Genomic DNA, 19,591 nt, shown 5'->3' with positions numbered 1-19,591 from the left:
CCCATAGCGGGTGGGAGACCCTGTGGGCCTGAGAGGCAGGGGCAGGTTGCGACCTTCAACAGAGAAATGCCGGGCAGCTGGAATGGAGCAGGAGAGGGCAGCTGCCCAGCTGCCAGGAACTGACTTGGACATTTCAGCAGCCCGCTGGCCAATGGCCCATGAGCATATTTATTGGGGCCTGCTGCTCTCTTTGTGACCTGTGCAGGCGTAGAGAGTTTACCCAACCTGAGGAGTTTACTCACTCCTTGGGGAGTGTCCATGCTAGGCAGAGTGGGGCAGGCTATTGCGGGGTCCAGGTCTCTAACCCTTCTCGTCTCCTCCCTGCTGGCAGGTGATTGTCCTCGAGGACTATGCAGATCCCTTTGATGCCAAGCAAGCAGCCAGTGGCCAGCCGGGGCAGGAGAAGGTGGCAGAAAATGATGGGTACATGGAGCCCTACGAAGCCCAGAAGATGATGGCTGGTAAGGGCAGTGTTTTGTACCACAGGAGCAGTGCTGCTGAGCTTCGCCGTCTCCAGGCTGTCCCTGCTGACCTCTCTTCATGCAGCCTGGGACAAGGGCCTGTGCTGGGCTGCAGGGGAGAAGGGACCTTGGCATTGCATAGACTTTGGCCCTCGCTGCAGGGGGAGCTGCCCTGGTCTGGCGTACGGCTTTCCTACTACAGCTATAGCTAGCCCAATGGGCAGAGCCTGTGCTGCCAGGCATGCCCTGCTCAGCCACTCCGCACGGGGACTGCTGTGTCCATGCAGTGCGGTGCTGGTTTGGTTCGGGCACAGGGCACTCGGGTAGGGGGACACAAAGTGCTGCTTCCAGGCTCTGTATGTTCTGGCTGGTTTTCACATGTTGGGGGGTGCCTGCCGGCGCTGTGTGAGACTCTGAGACAAGCTCCCATTGTTCCTTCTGTTGCATCCCATCATTCATCTGGTTCCCAGGAGCTCAGGCCATGTTCAAACAGCTGAAAGCAGCACACAGGAGTCTCTGCTGGGCGCTGGGATACTGACCCCTGCCAATCCTGCACCTGGGTGCAGCTGGGTGGGATTGCCGATCACTATGATGGTGCCACCCCAGGCAGCCATCCCCAGGGGAGAGACATGCACCTAGGCAGATACTCCTTGATGTATTCCTAGACCAGCTGCAGTTGGTGGACCAATGTTTCTTGGCCTGGGCGACAAGCAAGTATGGGCTTGGCAGGCTCATGGGGCAGAGCTGGGATGAGCAGCAGGGGCAGGTGGGGGGGTTCATAGGGCAGAGCTGGGATGAGCAGCAGGGGCGGGTGGGGGGGGCTCATGGGGCAGAGCTGGGATGAGCAGCAGGGCTGCAGAAGGCCACTGCCCTGCACGGCTGTGCTGTGCCCCCAGGGGCGGGTTGGAGGGGCTCATGGGGCAGAGCTGGGATGAGCAGCAGGGCTGCAGAAGGCCACTGCCCTGCACGGCTGTGCTGTGCCCCCCAGCCCCACCCCAGAGCTGCAACTCCAGGTATCAGCACAAAGGTTCTTCTTTGAGTGATTGCTCATATCCATTCCAGTTAGGTGTGCGCGCGCTGCGTGCACATTCGTCGGAAGATTTATACCCAGCAACACTCGGTGGGTCGGCAGGGCGCCCCTGGACGTGGCGCCGCTATGGTGCGCGGAACTATGACCCCTGCTGACGCAGGCCGCCCTTCAGTTTTCCTTTCTTACCGCCCTGTCCGGTCGTTGGAACAGTGGTGAGCGCAACATTAGCTGACCTCACGCTTCTCTAGCTATACTCATAGTCTTGGACCTGAAGTCTGGTATGCCGCCCTCCGATATGAATGACCGTACTTCACAATGCCATTTCCTCTGCACCGGGAGATACTCCAACTTTCTAGCCAACTGTCGGGTACTTCCGGTTACGGTATTGCTGTTTGGCCTTTCAGCAGCCCCACAGGCATTTCCCAAGTGCGTGCCATAGCGCCTCCCATCTCCACCGATGGCGCGTATGCGGTTTCCGTATCTGAGACGATGGCTCATCTGGGGAGACTCCAAGACACAAAGTCGCTTTCAGCATGGTGGGCATCGTCGGGGACCTAATTTACATGATGCTCACTATGGGAGCCCTGATGCTCAACTTATGGGGACATCCCTCTCTGGTTCCCACGATTGGGTAGAACTTTCAAGGAGCTATCCTGTGACTCCGAGCGACCGGGATCCTGCTTTACACACAAAGCTTGCCGGTTATTCAAGCATGGCACTGATCATCCGAAGTCCTGCAAACTTCCACCCGACAGGCGGCCTATTGGTCCACATAGTCACATTCCTGAGCACCTTAGACTCCGTTTAGACCCGGTGGGCTAACCCCCCTCCCTGATGCTGGGCCAGGGAATCTGGCTCCATCCGCATGACCCCGGCAAGTCGCCCTGGCGTGCCAGGGATTCCAGCAGGCAGCTCGAGGCCGTGACGACTCAGTGTACGGCCAGCAGCAGCGGGCCATGGCTCCATGAAGAACCTGGGAGGAACATGGCCCTCCTCCTTATGTCATAGAAAAAAATAACAAAGAAAATGAAGCCATCCATCTCTGGCTATTTTGCATAGCCCACCGATTAATTCTGGTAGCATTTTCTCCCGGCATTCGGAACGCCCTTACACTCAACTCGGCAGCCTTCCTGTCTCTTGAGTGTTCGTCCTGCCGTAGTGTGCTGCATTTTGTTGCTAGGAAGTGGAGTTTTTCCCCACATATTGGACCGGTTCGCTTACCGCGAATAACAGGAACATGTCCGCGGTTCTGCCCTACAAGGTCTCTCCCGGACCGATCTCGGACGCTGTTTCATCGCGCCATAGAAGGGCCAACACGCTCCCCCGCTCATTGGGTCCCTTGGCCAAACTTCGCAGGCAGGAATGCGCATTCAATCATGGTCACCCAGCGTGGTCCAGACAGTCACTGATATGCCCAGTGTTGCTCGGCCTGTCCATAAGCCAACCAATTACCCTGCCACTCCACCCACGCCTCTACCTAGACCCGGCAGACTTCGCCACCCGGACCTGCAGTCCTTCACCTCACGGTGTGGCTTGCTGCGGACTAGAAGGGTCGCAGGAAGCCTTCCACTGGTCAAAGTACCTTGCCTGGGAAGCGTCTTCTTACAGGTGTGATAACGCTTAATCTTCACTCCTGCTGAGGTCTTCGATTCCCTCTGATTTGGACTACCCCTGCCTACAGCAGCAGGGCCTAGCGGTGGTCATCGCTGAGGGTACAATTGGCAGCCATCTTTACCTTCCTCCTAGCTGCGTGATCGTTCTGTGTTCTCACTCTCTATGGGTTTCGAGTCTCAAGGGCCTTGGAGCCTTCACCCTTTAGGTACACGCCTTATGTCCTATACCTGGGACCTCAACATGGTTATTAACCAAGCTTAGTTCTTCCCCCATTCGAGCGTTAGCATCCTGCTCGTTGCCATATCCTGTCTTGGAAGACAGCTTTCCTCGGTCGCCATTAATCAGCCAAACGAGTCTCCGAGCTCAGGCTCTTACGGTGGTTCACCATGCCTATTTTCTCCACAAGACCGAGATGCAGTACGTCCTCACGTGGCTTTCTCCCCTGAGGTGGTTCTGCCTTTCCTGTCTTTTCCACAGCTCAACGCGTGGTGGACACCCAACAGTTGCACTCTCTGGCGTCTGTAACAGCGCTCGCAGTTATGTGAATGGACAAAACCCATTTTCCTAACACGCCACTCCTCGGTCGGCGGTAGCAGACCGGAGGAAAGGGACACCCGTTTCCTCTCAGAGGATCCGTTTATCTTGGGGGTGATAACGTGCACCCCGCACTTGGTTATGATTTGGTCTCACTTCCCAAGCCACATCACTATGCTATCTACCAGCGGCTCAGACTCGTCGCGCACTGCTGACTCGTGTCCCTAACCACGAGAGCTACTCCGTGGCTCCATTGGTCCTTGATCCATACCTTTGCTTCGCATTATGCTCTGTTTAACAGTCAAGGGATGCTGCAGCCTCTGGCTCAGCGCTTTTGCATGTGCAGTATCTCCTCCGACCAAACCGCCCTACATAAAGCTTGGGAATCACCTAACTGGAATGGATTGAGCAATCACGTCGGAAGAAGAAAAGACGTTATCCCTTAACTTGTGTCTTCGAAATGTGATTGCTCCATATTCCAATTTCCACACCCGCCCCTCCTTCCCCACTGTCGACGTTGCCGCAAGAAGGAACTGAAGGGCGGCTGGGTCGGCAGGGGTATATATCCGGCACCATAGCAGCGCCACTCCAGGGGGCGCCCTGCCGACCCACCGAGTGTTGTAGGGTAAAAATCTTCCGACGAACGTGCACACGGCGCGCGCACACCTAACTGGAATGGATATGAGCAACACACCTCGAAGAACAACAGTTACAAAGGTGAGTAACCGTCTTTTATCCTCTGAGGGGATGTGCATGGCTGTTACCATGGCGAAGCCCCAGCTCCCAGTTGTTCCTGGTCAGTAGCCAACTGTTTTGATGTTGGTAAAACAGGTATCAGGGCTGCTGGCAGGGAGAGTGGGCTGCTGCCCAAGCAATGCACAGGAGGGTGGCAGCTGCGAGATCTTGCGGTTCCCAACATGTGTAGGGGAGTGACACAGACCTGCCCAGGTGGGTATATTACCCCTGGATCTAGCCGTGTTTTCAGTGTGTCACTGAAAGGTCTGGGTGGGGTCTCTGCTGAAAGCTGCAACAATTTTAGAGCTACATAACATAGAATATCTTCCCCGTCGACCCCGGGTCAAAGGACAACAGTCTGTCACTGTGTAAGAGGAGACAGAGAGCACAAGGCGTTATCCACTGAGGTGACTCTGCCAGAGAGAGCCATCTCAGGAGCGCTGGCTCCCAGCCTCCTTGCAGACAAGAGCTGTTCAGAACCGGTTGGGGTGAGAAATTCCGGAGCAGACAGGAAAGGAACTTGTTAATAAGAGAAGGTGCTAGTTTGCATCATATGTTTTTCTTTTACTTGGAACCTGATTTGTCCAGATCTTTTCCTCACCTTTATTTTGAATCTGCACTTCGAGCTTTCTCAAACTATCGTCACCAGAGAGATGTCTGAGTGCCTCGTGCTGAGGAGATGTTGAACTGAGCTGAAGCTGGTGAAGTGGGGAGCGCCACTTCTGCAAAGGCAGCGGGTCGGTGTACCTTGCGGGCGCCCAGAAGAAGGGGAACTGGCCATGCGAGTGTAACAGAGCAGGGGTATACATTGCAGAGAGAAAGAGGGGCCTGGAGTGAAGTGCCTGTGTTGCGTGCAGCCAATGGCTGGGGAGAGTTTCCTTGGAGGCGAGAGGGCACAGACAGTTCCCTCCTGCTGTGAACAGATGGTAGCAGTTCACCTCAGATCTGAGGTAACCCTGACAAGTGTCACACGGGGCCATTGCTGGGATCCAGATGCCTGTTATTTGCTCCCCCTCCAAGCTTTGGAGTTCGTCTACAGAAAGGGGTGTTGGTCCAGGTCCTACCAGGCAAGGCTGATTGCCTGGGCAGGGTTATTAACATGCATTTGGCCCCTGATGCGAGGATCTCAGAAACTCACCCACTTCATGCCATGTAAAAGGGCAGTGGACATTCCCATGGCCGTTAATGATGATGTGGTTCCAGCTGTGGTCGCTTCCCCAAGTTAGGGCCTCTCATGTGGCCCGGAGAAGGTGCCGTGAAGGGACCTGTACAGCTGCAGAATTGCTGGTAGGGAGAGGTGTTGGGAAGCCTGAAAGGAAGGTGGAGGTGTCTCGTAACAGCTGGAGACCTCTGAGAGCTCTGCCTTGTGTGACTGGCACTGGGTGTGTCCCACTCAATGCTGCCCCACTGGCAGTGGCAGCATCCCCTTCGGACTGGCAAGGAACGGGTGCTCAGTAGGGACTGAAGGATGAGGTGCAGCAGGAGGAATGATGGTAGTTTGACCCTGAGTTCCACAGGCACAGGTGACTGCTGGCTGGAGTTGGAGGTGGATGGACCCTTCTGCTCCTTCTGAACAACCAGAAGACGGGCCACCAGACCCCCAGGAACTAGGGTTAGGGAAGCTTATAGTTTGAAAGCAGGGTTCAGGAGAGGCCGGTGAGTGTGTGACCCCTTATGGACGTTAGCATGCTGGACCTGCATGCCAGAGTGTATTCCAGTCCTCCTCGCTGCACTGCTGTCAGGTGGCTTCCTAGCCCCACACAACTTGGAAACATCTGAACTGCTCCTGGGAGGGGGAAATTGTTTTGTGCTAGCACCGGCGAGATGCAGCAGGGGTGCAAGGATGGGATCTGAAGGGGAAATTCTCTTCTTGGCAAGCGCTCCAGCATATGTTCCTCCAGGGAAGCGCCATCTGTTCACGTTCTCTGTTTCCAAAGCATTGGCCCTAGTTTTTCAGTAAATGGGACTGCGTGCCAATATAGGCAGCGACTTGGGTTTCTCGAGTGGTCTTGTTCGTGCAGATTGCCTTTGAGGTTCAGGCGGAGCAGGCACCTCTCGAGTGGGATCCACGTGCCCACAGGCTGGAAGAGCAGCGTAGTCAACTATTTCACTGAGTTAGATCCAAACAAGGCCCGATGCTGTGCAGAGAACCAGCACTCTCCTAGGGCTCTCATGATGCTTCCTGCGCCGTTGGCATGACTGATCCTCTGGCAAAAAGGAGGAAGAGAATTTGCTCTCTCCTACCTTCCCAGCCAGCTCTGTTCAGTCAATGGCTGAGAGCGTGCAGCCTTCAGAACAGCAGCATGCCACAACCTGTGGATGTTTGGGTTGTAATTGTCCTTGCGGCGTTGGATGGGAGACACTGTCTGCCCCGTGTGGTTGTGGGAGTGACTGGTATCCGCTGTGCTTTGTAGCACCTGGCTTGTTTTGGGGGCTGGGGCCTGATCAGAGAGCCCTGTGTCCTCTAGCAAATGGGTTTGTCTGGGTCACGTCCAGTGTCCTTTCTGGCACATCTCTGTTCGCCCCTGCCTGGCCCTCTGCCTTGGTCACCCGTCCATCTGTTGCTCGTGCCTGTCTGGCCCCATGATCATTTTCCTTTGGTCTTCTGCCCTCTTTGCCATTTGCTGGGATTCTTCACTGCTTCTCTGTCTTCCCTGCTCCGGGAACTGGCCAGTGGGAGTGCAGAGCCAGTTCTCAGAGCGGGGACAGCCTTGTGGCTCCCCCACCTATGAGCCGGACCTGCTGATCGCTTCCAGGTTGCAGCGCGGAGACAAAGCCAGAGGTAGGGACTAGCCTGCCTTAGCACCACAGTGCCGCCAACCGGATGCTTAACAGCCCAGGTGGAGGTGCTGACCAGCACCGCCAGGGTCCCTTTTCAACCAGGTGTTCCAGTCAAAATCCAGACACTTGGTCACCCTACCTGCACCCCAGTGTCACTGTCAGCAGTGACTGTCAGCCAGTGTTGTAAAACAGAAGGTTTATTAGTCAATGGGACACAGTGTAGAACAGATCTTGTTAGCACAAAAATCAGAAACATTCAGTAAAGTCCATCTTGAGGGGGTGGGGCAGCAGGGGCGACTCTAGACATTTCGCCACCCCAAGCACGGCGGCATGCTGCGGGGGTCACTCTGTCAGTCGCCGGGAGGGCAGCAGGCAGCTCCGGTGGACCTCCTGCAGGCGTGCCTGCGGAGGGTCCGCTGGCTCCGCGGTCTGCTGGTCCCGCGGCTTTGGTGAACCTCCCGCAGGCACGCCTGCAGCAGGTCCACCGGAGCCGTGGGACCAGCGGACCCTCCACAGGCACGCCTGCAGCAGGTCCACCGGAGCCGTGGGACCAGCGGACCCTCCACAGGCACGCCTGCAGCAGGTCCACCGGAGCCGTGGGACCAGCGGACCCTCCACAGGCACGCCTGCAGCAGGTCCACCGGAGCCGTGGGACCAGCGGACCCTCCACAGGCACGCCTGCAGCAGGTCCACCGGAGCCTTGGGTCTTTTGGTCCCTCCACAGGCACGCCTGCAGCAGGTCCTCCGGAGCCATGGGACCAGCGGACCCTCCACAGGCACGCCTGCGGCAGGTCCAGTGGAGCTGCTTCCGCCCTCCCGACGATCGGCAGAGGGCCCCCCGCAGCATGCCGCCCCAAGCACACGCTTGGTGTGCTGGGGCCTGGAGCCGTCCCTGGCGGGGCAGAGCCCTGGGCTCCCCTCCCTCCCAAGTCCCAAACCAGGAGACTGATCAGTTTCCACCATTCCAGCCTCAGTCATGTCCAGCTGCCCTGCCCCCATCCTTTGTGTCTTTCCAGGGCACCCAGGTCACCTGGTCTTTTTGGTCTCCAACCTTTGGCTGGCTCCTTGCAGAGGAGGGGACCCAGCCCTCAGTTGCCAGGATACAGAGTGTTGGCCATTCTCTGTGCCCAGGTAGCCAGTCACCAATCACACCTGCCCTCTTGGGGTCTCTGCAACGATCACACACCCTTATCCCGCATCAGATACTTGAGTAATACATGGGGGAAACCGAGGCACACTTAGTATTCAGAGAAAACATTAAGAACATTCCCAGTTCGTCACAGGGCCCCATGGACTGATACACTGCACTGCGATGTACCAGGCTTGTGCTGCAATGAGGGAGACCCCCATTCCATGGGCAGCCCTGGTTGTTATGCTTATAAGAAGCACACGAATCTTTTTAAAAAGGGGATAAGGCAATATGCCATGACTGGCGTCTTATTGTCTCACTCCCTTCTTCTTGCGATTAGGCTCATCAGCTCAGCTGGCCTCTCTTATTTACTCACATCCTTGCATACTTCACTCGTACAAAGAACAACTATACATCCGTCCACTAAGCAATTAGAGGGAACAGCACAGAGACTGTAGAATAATTTGCTATCAAGCAGCCCTGTAACAGAGCATCATGATTTTGAAACATATCCATCTCATTTACTACTTTAATTCATAAGACAAATTACTACTAACTTAATAAATCAAGGCAACTTTGTCAGCGATTTTTATTGGGGATGCTTTGGCTAACGTGGTCAGTCAGTGCTGCCTGGTGACATGGGGAAACTCGACTGTTGCCTTTGCCTGCAGTGCTCGGGTGACAAACCGGGGGAGGGAGCTGCATTCAGGGCACTGGCTAGCTGGAGATTGAGACAGCTGCTCTGTGTTCTTTTGGTCCCTCTCACCTGTATGCACAGGCCTTTTCTCACCTGCTGCCCCTACCCAGCCTGTCTCCTACAACCCAGACACACTGCTGGTCCCACTGGAGTGAACTCACTCTTGCAACTGCAAGTGCACTAGGGACATAGGCCCCTCTCCTCCTTCCTGGCAGAGCTCTGCCTCTTGGCGCTGTGCCAAGCAGCCTGGGCTCGGGGCCCAATTGGCACTGTTTGCCCCTGGGTCACTGTGCTCCAGTTGCCCTGGGGCATCTACATGGCGACCTTTGCTCTGGAATCTGGGACCTTGCAGCATTGATGACAGATCTAGAATTGCCTCCCTCTTTGAACCTGCGGACGCTCCTGGGCCTGGCACAGGGTAGGGGAAAGCAGAGGGACACTTTGCTTGCCATGGCTATGCCTGCCTGCACTGTGGCTGCCCATGCTCCATAGTGGGTGAATGTGCCACCTCTGACCTCAGAGAGCACACTGGAGCCAAGGGGCAGGGGCCACAAGTGTATTTCAGACCCCTGGTAGCCAGCATTTTGCCCTGCACCATGGAGAGATGCTGAAGCTTGAGTTGTGCGCCTGGCCCTGTTCACAGCACCACAGACGGGCAGCACGGTCTGACACAAATGTGTCATTCTGCACAGAGTGACACCAGGGCTGTCCCATGCTTCCGCCTGCAGAGCCAGGTGTCGATTCACTGACACTGGTGAGGGCTGGGCATCCCAGGGGATTGCTCTCTGGGTAATATAACATGGGTTTATGGGAAATAAATCCCTGTCACACTAACTTGATATCTTCTTTGATAAGATCATTGGTTTGGTTGATGAAGGTGCCGGTGTTGACGTGAAGATGCTTAGACTGCCGTAAGGCTTTGACTTGACACCACACGATCTTCGGATTAGAAATCTATAAAATAACATGGCACACACTGAATTAATTAAAAGCTGGCCAACTAATAGGTCTGAAAATGTAACTGTAAATGGGGAATCCTCATCAGTTGGATGTGTTTCTAGTAGGGGATTGGTCCTTGGCCCTACACTATTTATCATCGTTATCAATAACCTGGAAGAAAACAAAATCATCATGGGTCAAGTTTGTAGATGACATACACATTAGGGGAGTGGTAAATAATAGAGGACCAGGTAACTGATACAGAGCAATCTGGGTTGCTTGGTAAATTGGGCGCTAGCAAACAATATGCATTTAATATGGCTAAATGTAAATGGATATATCTGGGAGCAAAGAATATGGGTTGTATTTCTGTGCTGGGGGCTATATATTGAAAAGCAGTGACTCTGAAAAAGTTCTGGAGGGTGTGGTGGATAATCAGCTGAACATGAGCTCCCAGTGTGATGCTGTGGCCAAAAGGACTAATGTCATCCTTGGATGCAGAAATGGAAATCTCAGGTAGGAGCAGAGAGGTTATTTTGCCTCTGTGTTTGGCACTGGTGTGACCACTGCTGGGATCCTGTGTCCAGTTCTTGTGCGCACAATTCAGGGAGGATGTTGATAAGTTGTAGAGGAGTTAGAGAAGAGCCGGGAGAATGATTACAGGATTAGAAACCTGCCTTGTCGTGATAGATGGAAGAAGCTCAATCTGATTAGTTTAGCCAAGAGATAGTTAAGGGGTGACTCGATCACAGTCTATAAGTACCTACATGGGGAACAAATATTTAATAGTGGGCTCTTCAATCTAGCAGAGGAAGGTCTAACACCATCCAATGGCTGGAAGTTGAAGCTAGACAAATTCAGATTGAAAATAAGGTGTAAATTTTTATCAGTGGGAGTCATTAACCATTGGAACAACTTACTGAGGATCGTGGTAGATTCTCCACCATTGTCAATTTTTCAATCAAGATTGGATGTTCTTCTAGGAGATCTGCCCTAGGAACTATGATGGGGCAGATCTCTGGCCTGTGCTATACAGGAGGTCAGACTAGGTGATCACAATGGTCCCTTCTGGCCTTAGAATCTATGAGGAAAAAAACCCTGAATCTTCTTCCAGGGCCAGTTGTTCGTCTCTATGGTTCCTGGCTTCTCTGGAAGGTGTGTGCAGGGTTTTTTGCCTTGCAGGCTGGGGATTATGGGAAGCGGGGCTGGAGCATGGGAACCTTGGGATCAGGAGCTGGGATGCGGGTTACAGGGACGTTCAGGGCACCCATGGAGGTCACAGGTAATTTCCCTTATGTGCTGGTAGGTTCTGAGACTCAGTCTTGTTTAGCGAAACGTCTCCCACGCCCCAGAGTACCTCTCATGCTGTCTGGGTCTCTGTCTCCAGCCCCAGCCCTGGCAGTGCAGGTGTCAGCCCTGGCCCAGCGTGGAGGGGGCTTGGCAAGCTGTGACTGCAGCCGGTGGTGGAGTCCTATGCCATGTGGGACGGGGCGCTCAGCCCTTCAATGACATGGTCAGGGCTTGGAAAGGAGCTCATGGTGTTCTCCCTTCTCCCTCCTGCCAGAGATTCGCCTGAAGGGCTCCCTCGAGGCCCCCGGCCAGCCGCTGCCCCTGTACGACACACCTTATGAGCCAGTGCCCAATGGGCTACCCCCAGACAGCGAGCACCCATCCTGTGTCCGGCCCCGGGAGTCGCGGCTGCCCCAGGACGATGATCGCCCACCCGAGGAGTACGACCAGCCCTGGGAGTGGAAGAAGGAGCGCATCTCCAAGGCCTTTGCAGGTGAGGGGGGCAGGGCCCTGGCATGAGACTTAGCTGCCCTGGGTGGGAGAGGGGCAGCCTTGCTGGGTCAGGCGGAAAGGCCTCACCCTGCCAGAACCCCGCTGGGTCTTGTGCTCCAGAAACCCCATCCCTAGGGGCTCCCCGTGCCCCCCCCCCCATCTGTGTGGCATGGAGCAGTTCCAGCCTGCCCCTGGGCTCACATGCACACTCATTGCCTTCTGCTGCCTGACTCAGTGTCCAGGCTTCCTGGTGAGGCCCTGAGCCCTCCAGCGGTGGGGCATGAGCACCCGTGCTGCTCTCATGGGAATCATGGACTTGGGATCTGGCAAGGAAACTTTTTGGCAGTCTCCGCGGTGAAGCTGCCCGTCTGCTCTGGGCCTCCCTGGGAACCAATTCCTGCATGTTCCGCCTGGCTGATCGTGGCCCCCCGTGGTGCTGGGGGCGAGTGGCAGATCCCTAGGGCTCTGCTGGCTGCCATGTTATTGTTCCCTTCTTCCCTGCATAGTGCTTGGTACTGCCCCAAAGGACAGGACATCCACAGCTCCCCATCCTGGGCTTCCCAGCCCTGGGCTGTCTCTGGGCCTTCGGTTTGGGAGTCCCAGCCCCCCTCCCCCCCAATTATCTCCCTGCTCGGGATTGATTGCGTTTGGGCTGGTTAATGGGGAAATCCATGCAGCGCATTAGCGCCCGGGTCCCCCAGCAGCACTCGCTAATTGCCCAGCTCTTATCTTAGCTGCAGTTTAATTGCAATAGCTCAGCTGTGCCAGGGCATGTGAGTGAGTGATGGGGACCAAGGCTGCCTGGGCCTGGGCACCTCTCTCTGGCGCGGGGTGCCAGCAGCATCGGGCAGGAGCCAGGGTTGGGGCTCAGCACCAGCCACACTGATTCCTGCACTCGGCTTCACTGGAAACTCCCCAGCTTCCCTGGCTTTGCCTGAGAACCCCATCCCCTTCTCTCTCTGGGTCCACACAGCCCGTCTCCCTGGTGGACACCCGCTCTTTGTCCAGGCCTTTGTGAGGAAGTGGGGCGATGCCCTCCCCTTGGCACTGGGCCTGCACCCGTCCATTCCCCACAGCATGAGCAGAACAGGTGCTTCACTGCATGCCCTACTGAGGATATAACTGAGTGCCTGTCCTGCCCAATCAAACACCCCAAATCAGGCACTTCCTGTCTGGCTTTGCAAGCACCTCTCCCTGTGCACTGCGTTGGGGTGGGGGACATGGCGCCTCTCCCTCCCGACCAGCCGGCCATGGCAGTGGAGCTGGGTGGGGCCTCCGTGTTCCTTGTGTCTCATGCCACTTGCAGCCAAGAGGCTGTACGACTGCCCTCCACCGCTCCCTGCTGTTCTGTCGGCCCAGGGAAGGAGGGAGCTGTGGCCCACTTGCCTGTACATCCATGCCCCAGGGTCCTGGAGCAGTACCCCCCCAAAAAAGCCCCCTGCAGAGATGTCAGTAAAAGCGTTGGGGTGGTTTCCCCTGTGCCCAGGCTGTGCAAGGGCTGGCATCCTGGGCATAGGCTGGCTTGCTGCTGTCCCTGATTATCTGGAGGAGCGATGTGGGGCTGGCATGGCACATTCTAACAGCAGCCTGGGGTGGCAGGAGAGGATTGGTCCTGTGCTATGCAGGAGCTGCTGTGGCACATCCCCTGAGGCTCTGCTCATTCAGCTGAGCTCGGTGTGTATGATAGTGCTTGCTCTGTGCTCACTCCCTTAGCACCAGGCTCTGCACCCACAAGAAGCTGAGGGCTCGGCACTAACCCTGAGCCGTCCCGTGGGCATGGCCATGTTTCCTGGGCCACTGCACTTTCCCCAGAGAGAGGGCATCATTCGGTGCTGAGATGGAATTGGGTGGGACAGGTGGCCAGCCTGGGCTGCAGGTGGGAGGGGCAGACAGGAGTGCTCCAGGGGCTGGCTGCATTGGGAGCTGCTGAGCTGTGGAGGGGGCAGGGCCCCAGCAGGGGGAGCATGGTAGGAATGTGGATGGGCACCAGCCAGGTAGGAGGAGGGGTGGGCTTGTCTGTGCTGAGCTCCAGGAGAGGCCACAAGGCTGCCATGGAGGATGAGGTGATTGGGAAGGGTGGATGCAGTGCAGGGGGTGCTGGGTCTGTCCAGAATGGGATTTAGGGTCTGGGTGTCCTCTGCTCTCTGGCAAGAGCCTTGGTGGATGGAGGGGCGCTCAGCTGGAGACACTGAGTGTGGGTGGCCAGACGCTCCCGCCCAGGGGCCACAGTGCTGCGACAGCCAGATGTGTGGTGTGCTGGGACACCAACGATCTGTCCCTGGCTCTTCCCCTGCCCGGGCAGCCCCCCTGCCCTGGTCCATAATGGGGCAGCTGCTGCCAGGCTGTGGGTGCAGCAGGGCAGTTTGCTGAGGACTCTCAGGTGTGTGTAGCGCTGCCCTAGCAACTGCACAGGCCCCGGCCCCTCGGCGCAGCAGGAAGATCCAGGTATCTCCCGTGACTCCCCTTGTGCCTCTACCCTGCCCCATGTGGGCACTGCCCTGCACACTGGCATCTAGGGCAGGCCCTGGTTTGCAGTCTTGACCAGCCTGGGAGTGCCAGCCTGCAGAGAGGAGCTGGAAGCCAAGTGTGGGGCAGGGCACGTGGGGACTCAGAATGGCCAAGTGGCTGTGTCCCCCAACCCTCCGCTCTCCCCACACCACTTCCTGCCCACCTCCTCCAGACCCTGAGTGCCAGAACAGCTCCAGCCAGCTCATGCTTTCTCTCTCTCTCTCTCTCTCTGCTGCCTCTGTCCAGTTGAGATCAAAGTGATCAAAGACTTGCCATGGCCTCCCCCCGTTGGACAGCTTGACAGCAGTGCAAGCCCCCCCGACAGCGAGGCCCACGCCCCTGCGCACCCCCGCCAGCCCCAGCACAGCCATGAAGACACCAACGGTGGGTCACCCTCAACTGTACCTAAGGCCACGTGCTCCCACAACCAGGAGAGGGGGGGCACAGGGGGTGGCTGGGAAGCTTCAGCCGGTGCAGTGCATGGGCCTTGCCCCAGATGGACAGCTTCCCACCACCACACACACGCCCATTGACAGGACGTCTTTAATTGTGTCAGCAAGAGACAGATATGGAGACTGAGTTATTGCTTGGCAGTGACCACATGCTGCGGGGGGCAGGGGGGCAGTGCCTGACAGGGGCACACACTGCAGCACAGAGAGTGGCCCCATGCTGCCTGGCACAGACCACAACCCCCAGGAAGCCAGATGCATGGTGCCCATAATGCGGGGAGCACAGTGCAGTGCCAGACCCCGAACCAGACCTGAGTGACATCGGGGTGAACATGAGACCCACAAAGGAGATGGTATGTGGGGGGGAGGGAGGACAGCGGCTGCGGGAGGGGCAGGGTCATTGTGACAGCTGGATGTGTACATGCTGGGGAGGGCCCCTGGCACTGGGGCCCGTGTTCGGGGCACACAGGCCTGACTAGATTATTCTGATGCCCCCAGACAATGAGGGGCAACCCCATTGTGCCTGGTGCTGCTGAGCCTGTGCCAGGAAGGACGGAGAGACCAAAGGAAGGTGCCAGAGCTGTCCTCCCCAGGTGGGCCGCCCTGCTGCAATGGAAGGATCAGGGCTGGGGCTGAGCCTCACAGTCCCACTACCTGGGACTCTGCAAGCCTGGCAGCACCCAACACTGGCTGTAGTGCTCATAACCCAGGATGCTGGGAGCACCTGCTGCTGCAGCAAGGCGTGCCCCAAACCCCCCCTGGATGTGCCCTGGGCCCAGGCCTGTTCTCAGCAGGGTCCCAATGCTCTGGTCTGAGACAGGCAGCCTGCATTGACACTGAACAAAACAAGCTGTTTCCTTGGCCTGCTGGGGCCCTGTCCAAATCCCCCAGAATGCGCTGTTCTGGTAGCTGTGCTGGGAACTATGGGGTAGGTACCTAGAGAGCATGGCACTGGAGATGGATTAGGGCAGCTTGAGTGTGACTGCAGGGCCCTGCCATGAATTAGTCGGGCTGGTGCAAAGTGAACCCTGGTCACGCTGGGCAGTGTGCACAGGGGCAGTGTTTGTCCAATGCCTGAGCAGAAAGACAAGAAGTGGGGGTTAGTTCCTGCAGGGGGGTGTGGGGCATCTGCCGTGCTGTGCTGAAGGACGGCACTGATGGAGCAGGCTTCCCAAACCCCGCTTCGAGTGGTGGTGGAGGAGGCTGATCCCTTGAGCAGTCCCACTCGCTGTAGCTCTGCGCCACTGGTGGGGCTGCCCATGGGACCAGGGTTCACTTTGCACCAGCCCAACTAGTTCATGGCAGGGCCCTGCAATCACGCTCAGGCTGCCACTATTTCTCCTCAGGACTCCTGTTCTCTGCCTGTGGCTCACAACCATTTAATCTGCTGAGAACTGAAATGTTTTGAACTAACTATAGTTCTTGGGCTCAGTGCAGAGGTAACTTGCTGTGTGTTATACAGCAAGTGAGACTCGACGATCTAATGGTCCCCACTAGCCTGAGAAGCTGTGAAAATAGGAAAAAATGGTCCCTACCCCGCACAGTTACAGACTGACAGGAGATGACAGATTTCTGGATTCACAGCATTTAAGGCCAGAAGGGACCATTTGATAGCTAGACTGACCTGCTATGTAACACCAGCCATTACATTTCCCCCTGTATTGAACCCCATAACTTGTGCTGGGCTAAATCATCTCCCAGAGGCCCCAGACCAGATCTGGAGACCTCAGGAGACAGATGCCAACATTCCTGTGCTAGTTTGTTCCAGTGGCTAATCACCCTCCCTGTTAGCAACCTGTGCCTGATTTCTGATTTGAATTGGTCTGGTAGCTTCCAGCCATTGGTTCTCATTCTGCCTTTGTCTGCTAGATTCTAGAGCCCTTTAGTATCCAGTCTTTTCTCCCCAGGAAGGTACTTAGACACCGTAATCAAGTCACCTCTCAATCTTCTTTTTGATAAGACTTGAACAGCATTTTCTCCATCCTTCATTACGTTTGTGGCTCTTTTCTGTACTCTCTCCAGTTTTTCAAAATCCTTTTTCAAATGTGGGCACCAGAACTGGATGCTGTATTCCAGTGTCTCTCACACTAATGCTGCATACAGAGGTAAAAATCACAGCTCTACTCCTGCTCAGTGCTCCCCTGTTTATACATCCCAGGATCTCATTAGCTCTTTTTGCCACAGCATCACACTTGGAGCTCACGTTCTGGATCCTTTCCAGAATTACTGCTTTCTAGGATATCATCCCCCATGCTGTAGGCATGGCCTGCACTCATTGTTCCTTGATATATAACTTTCATTTGGCAGTATTAACCATTCCATAGTAACCTGGCTCATCCTGCTTGCCACTTTTGAATACTGGCACAACATTAGCACTCTTCTAGTTTTCTGGAATTTCCCCAGTGTGCCAAAATTTATTAAAAATGAACATCAGCTGTCCAGAGATCCCCTCAGGCAGCTCTTTTGGAACGCTGGAGTTCAAGTGATCCAGACGTGCTAATTTAATAATGTTTATCCCTAGTAGAATCATAGAACTGGAAGGGGCCTCAAGAAGTCTTCTAAGCCAGTCCCCTGCACTCAAGGCAGGACTACGTAGGTATTATATAACATCCTCCTTGGTTACTAATGGGCTAAAAAGTATTTGATCATTCTGCTTCTTTCAAGTAGAGAGAGCAGCAATATTTCTTGAATGCTTCTGCCTCTTCTGTCTCATTATAAAGAGTGTTCCCATATCCAGCTAACAATGGGCCCATACCAGTGCTAGGATTTCATTGTTGCTAGTATAATTTAAAAACTTATTGTCCTTACCCCTGCCACCCATGGATTTTTCCCTAATGCCCTTAGCTTTAGTTATTAATTTTCTGCTGTTGCTGAATTCTAATTGATATGGGTTTCATTTCCTCCTTTTTCCGACTTATATCTAACTTTGGATACCAACAGATCAATGAGGGAGCACAAGGAAACAGTGTATTAGTCAGCATGATGGGTATTGAGCTTGGCACACCATGGCCTGACTTTGTCTAGTTTTTGTAGGCATCATGACAAAGGAGAGTTTTCAGAAGGAGGTGTTTATGGGGAGCTACTCTGTGACAACCAGACTAGTGGGAGGCTGTGTCACCCCTGCTCTGCACCCTGGGGTGTCTTGAAATGCCTTGCTGAAGTGGCTTCCACCTGGGGCACTCACAAGCAGCCTTCCAGCATGCAAGTCACGCCCTGAGTGTCTATGTGTAATTGCTGGACAAATACACATATTTCAAATCTGTTTAAGGGAATAATATACCAGTTTATTATTTTAAATAGTTACCCAGGCACTTCAGTTTAAACACACTGGATTAGATAAAACAGTAAAACAAGTTTGTTAACTACAAAGAGAGAGATTTTAAGTGAGGACAAGTCAGAAATGGTTACAAGAAAAATAAAGATAAAATGCTTCCTCGGCCCTAACTTAACAAACTATATTAAATTCAAGCAAAATTGCTCACCACATGCTTCCATCAAGGTTACTGACCAAACTCTTTAGGTCAGGAACCACCTACCTCCAAGTCCAATGGCTATGTCCTTTTGTCTTCTCAGGTGCAGAGAATGCAATGGGCAGGGAGCAGGAGGGTCTCTTGGGGTGCTTGCCTCCATCTTTTTATAGATTCAGTCACTCTCTTGAAAAACATTTCCAGCGGGGCACTAGGAGACAGAATCAGTGTGGAAGGATGTTCCCTGCTGTTTCTTTTTCACCTGTTTTGAGCTTCCTTTGTTTTCCCTTCCTGCTTGGTGAGGCTATTTAAATGCAAATTAAGGCAAACACACACTCCTTGGGCCAAGACAGACCTGGTGCTGCGTGAGTTTTGAACATCACACATGGGAATCTTAGAACATCACATACAATGTTGCCACACACATTTTACTGAGGTGATGCTGACCAGGAAATGCTGAGTTTTCAAATGCTACCGTGTGCAAAGATCATTATATTGGTGTGAACAGATGGATGTAATTCCATCACAAACTCCAAAGAAAGAGGGGCACCAAGCAGCTTGTGTGAAAAGGTAACAAGTGGTGCGATGGAGCCTGGCATCATCTTGCTAGAGAGTGAGAGCTACAGGTGGGTGGGTTAGGTCATACAGGACCTTGAAAGTGAAGACTAGTAGCTTATTTTTCATGCAGTAGAGACGGAGCAGCCCGTGGAGGGATGTAAAGACGGGGATGACATGGTCAAAGTGACGGGCTGGGAAATGATCTTTGTGGGGGCATTGGGAAACGCTATGGGAGGAGCAAAGTTGCATGTGGCAAGGCTAGAGGAAAAAATGATCTTGTTGGGAGCAGGTCATGGGACAGGTTCTCCCTCCTCCCAAGCATATCATAACCCAAGGCCCATAAGCTCCTGGGACACTCCCAGCAGCTCTGGCTGCCAGTGAGGAGCAGGCAGCAGGGGCTCCAGGGAGTGCCTGGAGCTGAGATCCTGGCTCCAGGGAGTGCCTGGAGCTGAGATCCTGGCTCCAGGCACCCAGCTGGCAGGTCAGGGATAACCCTAATGCACCCCTCTCACCCCCACAGCGCAGCAGCACCTCCACCCCTCCCTGCCATTGCAGTGCAGAGGGGGACTCAGAGCATGTCCCACCCACTTGGACGTACCCATCCCACGCACATGGTTCTGCCCTGCCCTCCCCTCTCTCCTACTCATCCTCTGGCTTGCAGCAGAGGGAGCAATGGGGGCTCCCCAGAGAGTTGTGGGGCACAGACTTCCAGATAGGCATAGGACACAAACCCCATGAGTTTTGGTAGGGTCTCCAGGGGGGCCTGTTGTATTGATTTAAATCAGTATTTACCATTGTGGTCCGCATACGCAGCTCTCTGTGTGTTATGTGGGCCGCAGCCACACACTATATATATATATCCACACTACCTGTATGGCCCCGAGGATGTCACATAGGCCCCAGCTGT

At 54.9% G+C, this 19,591-nt stretch overlaps 1 protein-coding gene across 1 annotated transcript in view; it reads left to right on the top strand.

The window, feature by feature from the left end:
* Nucleotides 1-344: 344 nt before the first annotated feature.
* Nucleotides 345-19,591, top strand: part of SHF (Src homology 2 domain containing F) — a 36,131-nt gene continuing 16,884 nt past the window's right edge. Inside the window, exons 1-3 of the mRNA XM_032799747.2 lie at nucleotides 345-461; nucleotides 11,485-11,703; nucleotides 14,457-14,594. Of these exons, the coding sequence (XP_032655638.2) occupies nucleotides 428-461; nucleotides 11,485-11,703; nucleotides 14,457-14,594 (391 nt within the window). The 5' untranslated portion in view covers nucleotides 345-427. The remainder of the gene's footprint in view (nucleotides 462-11,484; nucleotides 11,704-14,456; nucleotides 14,595-19,591) is intronic.

This window comes from Chelonoidis abingdonii, chromosome 9 (assembly GCF_003597395.2).
Source record: "Chelonoidis abingdonii isolate Lonesome George chromosome 9, CheloAbing_2.0, whole genome shotgun sequence".
In the NCBI taxonomy this organism is placed as follows: Eukaryota; Metazoa; Chordata; order Testudines; family Testudinidae; genus Chelonoidis; species Chelonoidis abingdonii.
Note: the sequence above shows the minus strand (reverse complement) of the source record. Positions and strands in the feature narration are given on the sequence as shown.